This window comes from Mauremys reevesii, linkage group 7 (genome assembly GCF_016161935.1).
Source record: "Mauremys reevesii isolate NIE-2019 linkage group 7, ASM1616193v1, whole genome shotgun sequence".
NCBI classification, from domain to species: domain Eukaryota; kingdom Metazoa; phylum Chordata; order Testudines; family Geoemydidae; genus Mauremys; species Mauremys reevesii.
This window is the reverse complement of record NC_052629.1, coordinates 121,903,338-121,919,478: the sequence shown is the minus strand read 5'-3', so window position 1 is coordinate 121,919,478 and position 16,141 is coordinate 121,903,338. Positions and strand designations below refer to the sequence as shown.

General features: G+C 39.8%; 1 protein-coding gene and 1 long non-coding RNA gene across 7 annotated transcripts in view; one reads left to right on the top strand and one right to left on the bottom strand.

The window, feature by feature from the left end:
- PTPRG (protein tyrosine phosphatase receptor type G) overlaps positions 1–6,062 on the top strand; it is a 575,819-nt gene extending 569,757 nt beyond the window's left edge. For all 3 annotated transcript variants that reach the window (XM_039546377.1, XM_039546378.1, XM_039546376.1), the window contains one exon: positions 897–6,062. In XM_039546377.1, the coding sequence (XP_039402311.1) occupies positions 897–1,043 (147 nt within the window). In that variant the 3' untranslated portion in view covers positions 1,044–6,062. The remainder of the gene's footprint in view (positions 1–896) is intronic.
- The window catches only part of LOC120409041, a 58,904-nt gene that overhangs the window by 27,354 nt on the left and 15,409 nt on the right, over positions 1–16,141 (bottom strand). For 2 of the 4 annotated variants that reach the window (XR_005601069.1, XR_005601073.1), the window contains exons 4-6: positions 15,737–15,784; positions 13,493–13,648; positions 12,540–12,638 (exon numbers count right to left, since the gene is read on the bottom strand). This is a non-coding gene — a long non-coding RNA (uncharacterized LOC120409041). Of the gene's footprint in view, positions 1–8,526; positions 9,283–12,539; positions 12,639–13,492; positions 13,649–15,736; positions 15,785–16,141 lie in introns of those variants that run through there. The other 2 variants (XR_005601071.1, XR_005601072.1) reach the window with 2 other exon arrangements.

The window sequence follows — 16,141 nt, the reverse complement described above, 5'->3', positions numbered from 1 at the left end:
ACTAAGACCCAGAATCAGGGAGCCATAACTGTCTTCTTCACCCACTGCTGCCCCCAAGGTGCCATCTGAGAATCTAGCCAGACATCTGTAGTTAGTGTCTGTTTATATTCATAGTCATTGCTCATAAACTCTACAGTATTGTTAAAGATGCACATAACAATGAAATGAAGGAGGAAAAAAGAAAATGGCTAACTGGAAGGAAGCCCCAATTACTAGAATGTTAGCAGAAGGCTTCTTACGTTTGCCCTGATGAACCGTACAGGTTCATGCATGTTAAATAATGTACTTCACAAGTGCATTTCTGGCCTGAGCCGATGCCTTTGAAATCAATGGAAAGACTCCAGATAGCACTGGATCAGTTCCGGTAGAGTCACCCTGAATATAAGGCACTATTACGTGTGCTAGGTTTGGGTGCTCACCAGATAGTCTTCTTTGCTGTCTTTAGCATCAAAATTTTGTATGCATTAAACTGACAAAAATAATGCTTCATATTCTGTAACATCTTCATGCTTTCCACAGGGTAACAACAATTGTTCATTATGTCCTCTGAATATGGGAGGATTTAAATTCTATAGTTTAAATACTGGCCTGATATGGTAGCATTGACTGGGTAGAGAAGACAGCAAGATTAAAGTAAATAAATATTCTGTAAGAATTTGACAACATGGCAGCATGCCTGTGAAGTGCATTAGTTGGGCATGATCTGTTATTGAATTTCTGGACCACATTTAAGGATTACAGTCATATTGATGATTTTACTGGCCCCATGCATTTTATGTGAAAATAATGGGTTCATTCTGCTAACTCTTCATAACCAGCTACACTGGAAACACCAAGCAGAAATGCATTCTCCTAAACAGCATGGGGATTGAAACCATTTGTCCTTTTCATTCTAGGAACAGTACCAGTTTCTTTATAAAGCAATGCTAAGCTTGGTGAGCACTAAGGAAAATGGAAATGGTCCCATGACACTGGACAAAAACGGTGCTGTGATGGCCAATGATGAACCGGATCCTGCAGAAAGCATGGAGTCTCTTGTCTAATTGGAATCTTGAAAAGGCACTTAATTTGTAGAACTTCTGAAGACTGAGTGAACTTTTTTGAGGCCTTTTTTGCCAGACTCTAGGTTATACAATAACCCAATTACTTTTTTACACTGATAAAAGTTTTGATATTTATTTTTTGCCATTTTATGTCTTAATGGTATCCTACTGAGCATTCGCACCTCTGTTTCTTTCACACAGTGCACCGCAATTTTATCTAGTTTGCACTATATGATCAGTGTTACTGCCTATAATACTCTAATACAAAAGCAAGCCCTGATGTGACATTCCATGACAGCAAACATGCTACTTTTTAGTTTAAATGCAGTGAAGTTTTGTTAACTACGGTGACCCTTGAATCTTAAATCTTGAATGCTAGACCAGATGGATTCTTTCTACAAGAAATACTGCGCCCCGTCATACTCCTAATATTTATTGCTTTAATTTTAATTGTTGTAGATCTTCTGTATTCCAGTTCAGTGGATAAGCAATATTCATCCTTTCTTGATAAAATGTGGCAGGTGATTACTAGCTACAGTGAAGGTAGAATAGCCTCATGGAGCTGAAACAATTGCTTTGGTATTGTTTCAGATTCTGCTTTTTGTATACTTTGAGGCCTAAGAATTGCTTCACATGGAACATATAAAATTACATTAAAAAAAGTATAGAACAACTCAGACCTGGGACTTGGTCACGGATTTTGCCATTACAGCCTCAAAGCTTCCCCAATTATTCAGAATAAAAATGTCAGTTTTAGATTTTAAAACCGCCATATGGAAAAGTGTGTTGTTTTTTATTTTCATCAGAGCCAATTCAATGAAAACTGTGCTACGATCAAAAATAAGTCTGTTTTCAGACACATGAAGGTAGCAATATTTTTCATTACTAGGCTATTCAATCTTTTAAACACATTAATTTCTTGAACAGGACCTCACACCTAATGGTATGTCACATGGCGAAGACAAGCGTTTCTTAATTTCATAACTGTTAGATGCCATTTTTACAGGTGTGTAATTTTCATATTTTAGTGCTAAAACATAAAGTACTGATCCATATTTACTGGTGAAGCAAACTAATAAAAATAACTACCTATAAAAGTACATTCTTCCTCTTTTATTTTTTGCCAAACTAATTATTTAGTACAAACCTCTTGATTCCATTCTCCCTCCCACATAAATCAAACAATTTCCCCAAATTACATTATTTAAACAGTGTTGTTATCTTGAGCACTTAGATGTAATCCCTCATTGGTTCCCTAATCCTGTGCATTTTGATCCCAGTTCGGCAAAGTACATAAGTCTATCCCTATCTAGCAAAACCCTTAAGCAACTGCTTAAAGCTAAGCACGTCCGTAACAGCTTTGCTAACTAGGTATGGTTTGCTCTAAAATTGGATATGTTAATTTGACAGTTCGGATGTTTGGTGTAGATGTAAAGGCATTATCCCTTATATAGAGATTTATTTTCATTAGTTTTAAATTTCAGCCAAACAAAAAGGGCACTGCAATGTTTCAGGACTTGCTGTCAAAATATTACAACATATTTTTCACTTAAATATAAAACCATGGGTTTTTTTTTCCTGTTTGCAATACACCCTCGCTAGGATGTAAGCATCTGCCAGGCAAACCCACTTCTTTGGTTGAATTATTAATTTGGGTTTCTAGAGAGTTAGAGGTAAGCTAGTGATTCTGTGCATTTTCATACAAAAGGACATTTAAAGTGAACTTTTCAATAACGTTAAGAGTAGACACTTGGGGCCCAATCTTCGGTTGGTGTAAATCAGCGTAGCTTCACTGATCTGAATGGAGCTATGCTACGTTACACAGGTGGAGCAGCTGGCCCTTTATTTTTAATGATGGAAAGATTTCTTCGTGCTGACAGACCTGGTTCATCCAGATTTCTAAGCATTTGAAAGATTTCACCAGTAACAACTATGTCGTTACCTTGAATTTATCTGAATTTATTTAACCTCTTGATACTAGTGGTCCAAAATAGCGTCTGATACTACACAGTGATGCAGTCATACATTCGTGTCCAGCACCAAGGAACTGATTAAAAAAACAAATGTCAAGATGACTCAGAATAACCGTTTGGTGCTAGTGCTGTGGAGTGCCCATCGATAGCTAGCATTAGGCAGCTCAGCACTCAGGGGTCAGCCAGTCTAATACACTAAGAGTTCAGATTGGCTTTCCAATCACTTCAATAACAGGAATCCTTCAAGCACATTTCAAGTATTGCTGCCTGCACTGCTTAGGCTGGGGCTGAGAGCCTCCCAAGCGAAGTTAATTTGCCAGTCTGCGCTGGTGCCAGACGCGTCAGTGCACCCATTGCTGGCAGTGGCCGCTGCACCGGGAAATTCCAGCTCTTGGCACAGGAGGACTGATCAGCTCACATCTGAAAGATCTGAGTTCCTGGGGGGATATAATTCAGGTCCTGGCAAGAACAGAATGGCTTGCAAATTAACAGAGGTAGTTAGAGAGTTGAATTTGTTCAGTCCATTTAGCAATCAGTTACTCTTCATTTCAGTGTGGTTTTGGGGAAGGAAGTATGCACAGTGGAAGTGGACTGTTTTAATGAGACACTGCCTGGCTTTTCTTGGGCTGATTCCTTACATTTGTGCCATTTTCTTTAAAGTCAAATGAGATATGGGAACAGGGTTGAATGTTGATGAATGTTTTTGAAATCCATGACACAGGGCTTAACCCCTGGGGAAATAACTCAGACTGATGTCTTGACTTTTCCCTGGCTTTTTTTCTCCTGGGAATCAAGAAGTGTATTGCTATTATGTTCAACTGTGCACCTGTTTCCCTGGGGCTGCGTGTGACTGAACATGTGTTAACAGATCCTTACGCATAGAGGTCTGCTGAGACGCTGGCATTTGTCTGTCTCACCACAGTCAAGTCCCCCACGTGCAGGGCCACACACTGGCACATCCTTGCTGTCTCCACTCTGCCCCAACACACATTGTGATGACATTTCAATCGTTAGTACAATAGAGTTGTGATGTCTTTCACACCTTGGAAATTCTCGAAGGATGTGCAAGTCTGCAAATTAGGAAGAACTTAAGCATTGCTTTGCTGTCAACAATGGTCCTCACCACTTGCGCTCCGGGGGAAAGGGGAGTAATGGATTGCAAACAAGTGTGTGTTTTCGGGTGTGCGCACGCACATGCGTTCTAGAAATGTTATTTCCCCATGTTTTATAAGTGTATTCAGCCAAGAGACCAGGCGAGTGAAGTACAGGGCTTTTATGAATTGAGTCCTTAGTAATGACCAAGAATTTCTGCAAAAGCTTCTGTCTGTTAACAACATCCAAAAATCAGTGGCATTCTCTGCCTAAAGCCCCGATCATTCAGACACTTACCTACACGTTAAACTTTACACGTGTGAGGAGTTCTGTTAAAGTCAGTGGCACTACTCACATGTGTACAGTTAAACACATTGAACAAGTGTTTGTAGGACCCAGGGCTAAAGAACTTTCATTCTAAAGCAGCATTTGTCCTTGGCATTTCAGAATGTCTTTTTCTAAATATGAAGGCTAAAGTTTATTCTTTGTGTTTGATTCTGATCTTTTATTCCTCTTCTGTGGATCCATTCTGTGTTACTGGGTTTATTGACTGGATCAGCAAGGTTTCAATCCTTTGTCAAGTATCTGATTGCTTGAATCGCTTCTGCCCAGAGTGATCTATTGGAACCCTAGAAAAACAACCTTTTTAATGACACAGCACAACTGCCTTGTTGTTCATCTTTTTCTGTTGTTTTACACGATGCATTTTATTTAAAAGTTAAAATATAGATAACAGTTTCTACCAAAGATACCTATTACTAATTCTCAGCAAAAAAAAATCATAATTTAAAGAAAAAATAATAAAATGTAGGAGTCTGAAATATTTAGCAATCATGCTCTCAAATTCATTCTCTTCCGCCATCAACTCCTGTGTTCTGAAGTTTATGTTCAAATGGTGCCAGTGAATTTTTATATGAAGGCAAAAAGGCGTAATTGTAAGTTCACTGCATTGCTTTTATTTCTCCCACTTTCTCTCTTTGTTGCCATTCTAACAATGTAAACTACATTGGCTTTGCTTATCTAAGGAGAAGGCACGCAAAATGGAGAGAGGAAGAGAAGGAACTGTACTGAAGAGATTTGGCCTCTACTTTATCTTTGCTGTTAAACTGTTTTTAGTATTTTTGTTAAATATTTGCAAAGGGAAGCATTTTCTACAGAAGATAATTAATTTCAAGAAAAATGTCTTGAGTTTTAAGAATAAACATGTCTCCAAAAGAGGAGAGAGTCAATTTTATAAAATGTCACAACTCTCCAACATTTGGGGTAGTGACTTTTTTTGTTTGTTTGTTTTGTTAGAACGTTTGAAACTAGCAAGCAGCCATTGTTTCTAAAGAACTAAGCATTCACGTCTACTCATATTTCCTTTTCCTTCGTTTTTAAATAGCGGAAATCATTAAAACTGTAAATATTTTGTTGCTTGGGTAAGCATCTTCTGGGAACTTTGTATCTATGGTATATAATCATAGAATTTTATATTTTCATATAAAGCTAATTTTTTTCTAGTTTCAACTCCTTCATAGTTTTTTGTGGTGGACATGTGAATACATACTTTCTGTGTATTGAAGTAGTGAAACACGATCATCACATTCCAAAAAGAATTCAACACATGTTATTTCTTTGGGGCCAGTGATTGTGAAAGTTGGATTTTCTTTCAATTCCATTGTCAGTGTGTGCAATAGGAATTAGATTTAGCCAGCCATTGGAGAAGTTCGTCTCATTGATCCATTGGGGGGGAGGGAGAGGGGTTGAAATTGGTGTTTGGTTTTGGGAAGTTATTTTTTGTTTGCTTTTTGTTTTGTTTTAGGGTTTTTTTGTTTGTTTTGGGTTTTATTTTTTTTGTAACTTGAAAAATCTTTTTGTTATGTTTAAAACTATATCAAATCATTCTATGATAGTGTTATTTAATATGTAAATTGTATTGCTATACATAAAATAAAGTATGGTTTTTGATGTATTTTACAGACTTCTTTGTTATTTCTACCAGATTTGCACAAACTACCAAAGTTCAGGTATATATTTCATTGGAGGAGGAGTGTTCCTCTGCTCAAGGCACTGATCCTGTAATCCCTACTCAGATGGAATTTCCATTTACTTCAGTGAGTAAGAATAAGGGCCCTGATCCAGCAAATCCCTGCACCCCTGAGTAACTTCACTCATGTGACTAGTCCTATCGAAGTCAATGAGACTGTACATGTGAGTGAATTAATGTATGTATTGGCAGGATCTGATGTAAGGACTTCAAGCTCTGGCCTCAGCACTACTCTCTTTCCTTATGGCTAATGGTTGTTTTGGCTTTAAAAATATCTTGTAAAAATAAAGGAAGTAGGTGGTATGTTTTTAATATCACACATGCACACGCAAAGTGGTAGCCAACGGTTCCCATTAGTGGATCTGGGTGTTGTGCACATTTTGCAAACATTTCAGTATTTCGTCTTTTCTGCTGATTGTATCTATTCAGTGCATGTGCCACCGTTTTAATGATCATGGAGAAATCTCTTGGGCTTCTGGGTACAATCTCCGGCAGCTCCACTACTGCCAGTTGTACATTACAGTACATTAGTACCTGCTGTATAAATACTGCACCTGTTCTGGAATCACAGAGGTTAAAAATTACGTTGGCAGCTTCAGATGCAAGCACCAAGCTGGTTCCTATGTAAACATCTCTCATACAGAGAACTCACAGGCATAAACTACAATTACTGCCTGACATTTTCAAAGCACAGTTAGTTAACAGCTTTTTAGGACCCTGGAGTTCTGAGGAATTTTGCACTGCTGCATTTTACACCTCAAATATTTGTATTTCAGTGTTCTAGAGGGGGGAGACTGAAAAATGGAGGGATTGTGAAGTAGTGGCAGAGTTGGGAATAAAGCCCAGGTCTCCTGACACTTGGTCACACTTCCCAGAACACCTGCCCTAAGCTGCGACAATGCTGCACATCTATGGGTGAGCTATATGCAGCTTGTGACTGTAAATCACAGGTCGGAGGAGAAATGGTGGCACAAAGTCCCCGTTTCATGTCAGAGTGGTGTAAAGGGGTCTTGCAGTAAATAGGAGCCTGATCCTACATTTCACATCCTCTGCTATCTCAGCAGTGCTGTTCGGAGCCTGGAATTTTAGAAACAGATGTGGCATTTGCCCCATAATGCTAATCTTAGTTACTATCGTGCTATATAGTCTCTTTGGCTAGGAAATGGCTAGGAAGTCCATCCCAAATTGAACAGATGGAATAAGGCACATGACAGACAACAAATGCTAAACAGAGACCCATCTGGACAAGTTATAGTTTGAATATGTGACAGCACTGCTGTGGAAACCCGATTCACAGCCAAATCTGCACACACATCATGCAAACAAAGATGACCAGGATACAGGGTAAACTGGGCTGTTTGTGTGGTGCAGAGAGAGTGGACCCTTTTCTTCTAGTTACCCATCTCCTAATCAAATTCATGACCCCACTGTGTTGTGGAATCCCTTGTACTCTTTCTAGTTCAGGCGTATGGTGCTACCACATTATGTGGAAAAAAAACAGGATGATGCTGGAAAGTGCTGTGAGAGAATGTTATGGCTTTTGCATTCACGTTCTGTATGAAAAATCTGCAGAAACTTAGGAAAATGGGAAACACACAGTAATACTTTGGCCCCATAAACAGTGCTTTACCAACACTTCCCACTAGTAATGTTAAGCCTGAATTAATTGTCTGTATCAGGAAATCCCAACTTCTTGTGTAATAAGAGCTAATGAGATTTGCCTTTAAAAATTCCAGCACCTCCTAGCAGTCTTATTTAGCAGTCACAAATAGTAGTGCCATTCCTATGACATGGGATTAAGGTTTCCCTTCCCTCCTCCTCCTCCTCCTCCCACCCCCGAGATAGTTCGCAATGTAAAAATAATTGTGATCAGTGGGGTAGTGTCTTAACCCTATTACTTAACCACATCGAGTGCCATGCAGTGCTTGCTGTGCTGGGGTGTCAACACCAGCTGGAAGGTCACTCATGATTTCTGTTTCCTGCCTGTTGACAGTCCATGCTTGTCTTGTCTTTCTGACTCTGTAATGCTTTAAGAAGTGACACTTCACAAACCAATCTTTCCTGGATAGTGTATTGACCAAATTCCAATGTTGGTAATTCAACTCCATTTGCCTAACTCTCCCTGTGGTGTTCTTCGCTTCCGCTCCTAAACAGCTGAGCAGAGTTATTTCGTGCTAATTCATTCCAGCTGCAGGTGATGTGATCTCTAGTCTGTATATACACTTAATATTGTGTAGCCATTTAAGATAGTACTGAGTGCCTTGTAATCCTTCAGGTTGAAAGGTAATTTATTCAGGTCCATTGTTTTTATCATTACAGGAAATAACACTGGTTATAAATTTTGCATTCCCTGCTGTCTGAAATATCAGTTCAGCATATGGCCTGGCAAATTCTGTAACACATCAGCAGAGTTCTGAGTGGCTCTGTGCAGACCCTGTCTCTGAGAGGCCATGGGATTCTTAACCCCCCTTGCTGAGTGAGAAAAGCTATGCCTGAGATGACAAACTTAATCGCTAGGTTGGGGACAGCTGAGATGTCCTGGCTATCACTCTCTCTGCCAGTCTGCGGACTAGGCCCAACGATCTTTCTAAGAAAGCCTCACTTGTAAAGACGCTGCCAGGGTGGTTACTCAGATAGAGGGAAAGGGCTGTCCCAAATGTCCCATAGAAGTAGGCAATGCCCTGCAATTACAGTATAGAACATCATGAAACAATAGTTCGTGGCTTCTTCTGTCTGATCATCACCTACCATCTGATGGGACGTTCAGTAACACACAGGATCAACCTCTGGGTATTTTTCTTCCTGAACTTGGATTAACATTTGAGATTTTTATCTTTCATCATTTAATGCCTTAGAACAAAGCCTGACCTGGCTGGCACAGTAAAGACGAACACAGCTGCCACCCAGCTTATCCTCTGCAGAAAGAATTCTACCAGGTAGGGAAGGATTCCTTGTGGTGAATTAACTCCAAGGCCATGCCCCACTGGGGATCACACAGTGCAGGTTGGCACAGTTGAGAAGCTTCTTTTCCATCACTTTCTTGAGCATTAAGAAGCCAGCTTATCCCACTGCTTCTGCAAATAGGAGAGGGCCGAATCCAAGGGTCAGTCCTAGGACCATCCTATTCAACTTATTCATAAATGATCTGGAGAAAGGGGTAAACAGAGAGGTGGCAAAGTTTGCAGATGATACTAAACTTCTCAAGATAGTTAAGACCAAAGCAGATTGTGAAGAACTTCAAAAAGATCTCACAAAACTAAGTGATTGGGCAACAAAATGGCAAATGAAAGTTAATGCGGCTAAATGTAAAGTAATGCACATTGGAAAAAATAACCCCAACTATACATACAATATGATGGGGGCTAATTTAGCTACGAGTCAGGAAAGCGATCTTGGAGTCATCGTGGATAGTTCTCTGAAGACGTCCACTCAGTGTGCAGAGGCGGTCAAAAAAGCAAACAGGATGTTAGGAATCATTCAAAAAGGGATAGAGAATAAAACGGAGAATATCTTATTGCCCTTATATAAATCCATGGTACGCCCACATCTTGAATGCTGCGTACAGATGTGGTCTCCTCATACCAAAAAAGATATACTGGCATTAGAAAAGGTTCAGAGAAGAGCAACTAATATGATTAGGGGTTTGGAATGGGTCCTATATGAGGAGAGATTAAAGAGGCTAGGACTTTTCAGCTTGGAAAAGAGAAGACTAAGGGGGGATATGATAGAGGTATATAAAATCATGAGTGGTGTGGAGAAAGTGAATAAGGAAAAGTTATTTACTTGTTCCCATAATACAAGAACTAGGGGCCACCAAATGAAATTAATGGCCAGCAGGTTTAAAACAAATAAAAGGAAGTTGTTCTTCACACCTGTGGAACTCTTTGCCTGAGGAGGTTGTGAAGTCTAGGACTATAACAGGGTTTAGAAGAGAACTGGATAAATTCATGGAGGTTAAGTCCATTAATGGCTATTAGCCAGGATGGGTAAGGAATGGTGTCCCTAGCCTCTGTTTGTCAGAGGGTGGAGATGGATGGCAGGAGGAGATCACTTAATCATTACCTGTTAGGGTCACTCCCTCTGGGACACCTGTCATTGGTCACTGTCGGTAGACAGGATACTGGGCTGGATGGACCTTTGGTCTCACCCAGTATGGCCATTCTTATGTAGCTTCCTATGCCCCCTTCTCCCACTACACACATATCCTTAGGATGCCAATACACAGTGGAATTTAGCTCTTAATTAATATGTCCCTAGTAGGTCCAGAGCTGTTATGCTATCAAGGGCTGAATTTGATGGTACATCATCAGGTCATGTGCTCATTCCTTGGGTGATTAGATTATGGAAAGTGCTCCCTCCTGTACTGATGTAGTACATGGTTGTGGTATTGGCTGTGAACACCTGAATTACGTGATACTGTATTGACAGGCAGAAGGACTTTTGAGCCCATCTCCCAGCCCTGAGGCCGAGAACACTGACATGGAATCTGGACTCCCAGGTGATCCAGTGGCCATGCATACGGAGGTCCTGATAATGAGCACCCCAACCCATGTTGGAGGCGTCTGAGCTGACTGTAGCAGTAAGGGATGAAGGCGTGAACGATACTCCTTGGAATACACTGGGGAGACATGGCCAAGCTTCCTTTTCAGACTGTGTACACTAGCTGTGTGATGAGCGAATACCCACTGTTGTAGGGGGCCTCCTTTGCAGACAAGCAAAACATGTAACATAGGTTGGGGCTATGAGACCTAGGAATCTTAGGAAGAACTGTGTTGGCTGCACAGGTTGATCCCTGAGCATGATCAGGGATTCCCCTATCTTTGGAATCTCTCTTCAGGGAGAAAGGCCCTGGCTTGAGTGGAGTCTAGAACCATCCTGATGAAGGGGGATTGCAGGAAGCATTGACTGCAGAGGAAAGAGCCTGGTGGGAGCTAGTTCTGAGGAACCAGTCATCTAGATAAGGATAAACTAATATACCCTTGAGTCTGAGATGCTCCACCTACCAAGAGACATTTGTGAAGAGCCTCCATGCAGTGCACAGACCAAAAAGGAGGACGGAAAATTGGAAGTGATTTGTCCCCACACTGACCCAGCAATGCTTGAAGTGGGTGGGTTTTATTGCCACCCAGAAGTAAACATCCTTTAGGTTGAGAGTTGCATATTAGTCCCTCTTAGAGAGACGGGATAATGTCCCCTAGTGTTAGCACCTTGAACAGCTATGACTACACCACAGTTTAAGTTGACATTGCTCAGGGGTGTGAATTAGCCACCCCTCCTGAGGAACATAAGTTAGGGTTACGGTTAGCGCTGGCTGCAGTGGTGGAGAAGGAACTGAGCTGGTCAAGGACATGCCTATATGGATGACAATTACATCTTCTTAGCACAAAAGTGCTCCGGTACCCCTCACCCCCCAGTGGAACATGGCTTTGTTATACAGATCCATAGGGGAACACTAAAGGGCTATGTCCCATAAGTGGGAATGGACTGAGAGCATCAAAGAAAGAAACCTACTTTGTATCTCTCTGCCTGTTTCCGTATCTGTAAAATGGGGATAATTATATTTTAGCCTCCTTTTTAATAAATACTTTGAGCTCTACAGGTGGAATGTGCTACATAGCATCTTTCCAATTTCCTTGGTTTGAGCACAAAAAAAGAAAGTATCCATTATTTCCATAACAAGCTAAAACCAGTGCTCCTCATTCTAAAGAAGAATTGACTATCCTGTGTTACATATTTGTCCACTGGCAGATTAAATAAATGGCTCATTTTATGAGCTGTGGCTATCAGAGATTTCATAGAATATCAGGGTTGGAAGGGACCTCAGGAAGTCATCTAGTCCAATCCCCTGCTCAAAGCAGGACCAATCCCTGGACAGATTTTTGCCCCAGCTCCCTAAATGGCCCCCCTCAAGGATTGAACTCACAACCCTGGGTCTATCACTGGAGTGAATAAGCTTATCCAGTGTGTGCTGGAGTGTAGTCTCTCCAAAGAGACTGTAACTATTTGACAGAGATATTTAGTTGTCTGTTTTCTCTCTCTCCTTCCCCCCACACCCAGGTGGCTACTGGGTAGCTTACACATAGATAGAATATATATGGAAAACAGCTGCCTGGTCTTTATCCTAATCCACCCTGATATAAAATGTATGAATGTAAAGACAAATATTATAGAATATAGTTTTTTAAAGTATGAGATATTTTAGACTATGCCACTAGAAAAATGGACAGTTACTGTGTATGAGGAGTGTCCAGTTTTTAAATGGCACCCACCGTCTATTAAACTGTCATGTGCATAATTGTAAAATACAACTAAAAAATACCAAACTTTCCACTGTCTAGTTTTTAATTGTTGGAAGTTCTATGCAGAAAAGAAGCCATGCAGGGAAAGGGTTAAGATAGTTACCTTAACAAACACATTCCCCTACTGGTTATAGAAAAGATGATCAGACTTTGTAACACGTGGAGACAATAACCTCGTGCTTCTTAATACTAGCTCTTCAGACTGCAAAAAAGGATATAAACAGGGAAAACATTTACAAAGGTCCTTAAAAATTCAGTAGTTTAGGTTACAGAAAGATCTTTCTTCTGAATTTAAGTGCTTCAAATAAGTGTCCTTATTACTTAAATCCAATTTTCTAGATAACCTCTTACTTTGAACCTGTTTGACATATGTTGTGCCTTTGCCTGTCTTTTAGCAAACTGTAAATTCATTGCAGCCTGTGAAATTGGCTCTAAGTAAATCTTTTTTCAGAGGACGTGGCTGGAGGCTAGCTGGTATCGAGATATAGATTTTGTATACAGGTGGAAAACATTACTAATCTCCTAATGGGAATATATTGCCTCAAATATATAACGGTATCAGAGTACTGTATTTCATCATTATGAATCTAAGATTAGAGTGTTCATTATTAATGATCAAATGTAACAAAAACCACATTTTTCCAAATTGTTTTTATGAAGGTTGCTATAATTATAAAAAGCTCACAAATATCTGCAATAGGAATATTTTCCCAACCGGCCCAAGCCTGGCACTTCTGTCTGTTTTGTAACAGCCTGTTTTGTTATCTATTGTATCTGGGAGCACCAGTAATATACTAAATTGGTTCCTTGTGGAATACTGGAGTAAAAGAGTTTTAGTGCATTAATCTCTACCTTGCTAATCTGCACTACGCAGAATGCATGCCCAGAAAACAGCCCTCTAACGTTTTATCAAAGCTTTAATAATGGATTGCTATAGCAAAGTCTCATATGACTCGGGCTTCGTGACTTTTACAAAATATACTGGGAGGCGTTCTACAAGTGCGTTACGACATATCATAAATAATTCAAAGTAAACTTGTCAGATGAACAGAGTACCTTTTGTAAGGCGGCATCTTTGCTTTGTGCATATCCCCTGGCTAATTCACAAATCTCAGTTACTCACGATGGGTCTCTTAGTTGTTAGTGTGAATTAGGGAAGGCTTCACTGTATCATTAGTTCTCATGGTGTGTCGGTGAAAATACATTGTTTTGCTGAAAATCAGGAAGATTAAGGATGTAACAACCAATAAGCCAAATCAAATTAAACAGCCGTTGTCATATAAAAGGTTTGCCAAATAGAAAGGTATTAGGATACAAACGGGCAAGCCAATTAAATACAACTGGCATACATTTATGCAAATTACACTTGAGATTTCAAGTAAGGAAAACTAGCCAAGTTTTGTCTTATTTGTGCCATATCACCCCAGTTCCTGTGCTCCTGCCTTTAGGTCCTATGGGCTTAAGTGGGACCTTAGTGATGCATAGACTTTGCAACGGTCCACTGTACGGGGGTGAATTTCAGCCTCCAATACAATCCCCCTCCCCCCCCCCCCCGACTTTCTATCTGAGGCACTTCCTGATCCCGTCTCTTCCTTTGAAGATCAGTGTTCCAGTCAACCTAATAGATTCTCTGTGGATCCCTAGGCCATATTTTGTCTGCATACTGGGGCTGCCACCATACCTGCATTTCAGACTATGTGGTGCTACCTTGCCAAGGTGTAGTGTGAAGTTCGGTTTCACTATTTCCTACTCAGCAGGTCCAACAAACATGCTCTAGAAAGGTCATATTAATCTTTAGATACTGGATTAAATATCATCAGCACTGTTATTCCACAGCTTGCCTGCATTACAGAGGCTACAATCTTAATTGAGTTTCCTAAATCACCTCCCAACCATCCTCCGTGGTAAGGGTGATGCATTAACTTTCCATATACTGAATATTCCTGTTTGATTCCTTGCTCTAAAAGACACTTTTGCGTTAAAGGGGCACAAAAGCATACAGTCTCTTAATGTAGTGTTAACATTTTACATTGCCTGCGCGCAGTCGCATTTCATGGTATTTGTTTCTCATGGGTTGGCAATCCCAAAATAGAGCTTCAGACGTGGAGATCTTGCTTTTAACACAGCCAGCCAAGTAATTTGATGCCCATTATAAAAGTTCTATATTCTTTAGAATGGTTTCTACAATAAAGCTACTAATAGTCAATCTCCACCTTGAAAGGGGTGCTAGACGGTGACTACTTTTTCCCCTGCCTGTTAAACTAATTTTATTCCAATAGGTTACATTCTCAGCAGTCATAACCTTAATCTTGGATATTAGCTCCAATTTAATGAGTGCACTTTGAAAACTCAACAGTCTTTTCATTCTATCTACTGTCAGTAATATCAGGAGATAAACTAGTTTCCTTAGTAAAAACTTCCTTGTCTATAGATGGGCCGACTCAGGTGGTAAAAGATGGGTACTTCTGAAAAGAATATTAGCTTCCTCAAAACTGTCTTGTTCATATTCCCCTAAGTCTATCTAAGGTCACAGGTTTTGATATGGAAAAGTCTAAAGCCAAAGTCAACTCTATCATTCTGGGTTTGGAAATGATGTGACTAAATCCAGAACCTCTGACGTAAGGTCACCCTTATCACTTAACAGTGGCACTTCTGTGCACTTTCTGAACTTAATAGCCACACAATCCCCAATCAATGGCTATTTATTTCAGCTTGTTTTTTTAAACAAGGCTCTTAATTGCAGATTTCTGTATTTATTTTTATCATACACAAAAGTAGGCTACCGATAAGTTTTAAAATGGAGCATTATAAAAAATAACTACGATGGATGTAGGCCTTTGAAAATGTACATTTTCAAGAATGATTAATTATTTTGGGTGCCCAGCTTGAGAGAACTCAGAAGGTCATGAATTTCAGAGGGCCGGTTCTTAGCATTTCTGAACGTCGGGTCCCTTTCAAGGTGTCTGAAGTTAGTCACTCAAAATAACTAGTTTATTTGGCTTTAAAATAGTTGCACAAATCATGGTATCTGAGCAATGAAGACCACATTCCAAGGTGGGCTTGAAGCACCAACTGCATATAGGAGCCTACTGCACCATTAAGACACCCTGCTGAAACTGCTATAAATGGTTTTGTGATTTGATTCCTAGGGAGGGGTTGTTGCAGTGGATGTGAATCATTGCCAAAGAGTCACACTTACTGTATGTCACAGATAACAGTTTATATTTATAGCTAACCTAGCTTACCTCAAAAAACAGGTTTGTTTTTTTTTTGACTTTGGGCACTGCAGCAACAACTCACCTTTGTGGTCCCACTATAGTCATTGTCCGGCATGAAAAATGGAGATGTCTATTTAGAAACAAAAATGTATTTTTAGAGCAGAAACTAAACCAGAGCTTAATCTCTACTCCCATTTGAACTCTATGTATTTGTCATCCACCTCCTCAGACTCAGACAAACATAGGGTAGAGATGGAAGACAATACAGTATTAACTAAAGTCCAATAATAACTAAGGCAATGAGTTTATATTATACACCCATTTGGTCACACTTTATATTAAGATTCAATTTACAAATAAATAAATAAAGAGTTAATAAATGATTAATAGATGTTTTCATAAATGGTGAATCAATAGTTATAGATGGATACAGAATTTAACAGATTGCTTATTACTGTGATGTAACATCTAGTGATGTGCTCATAAC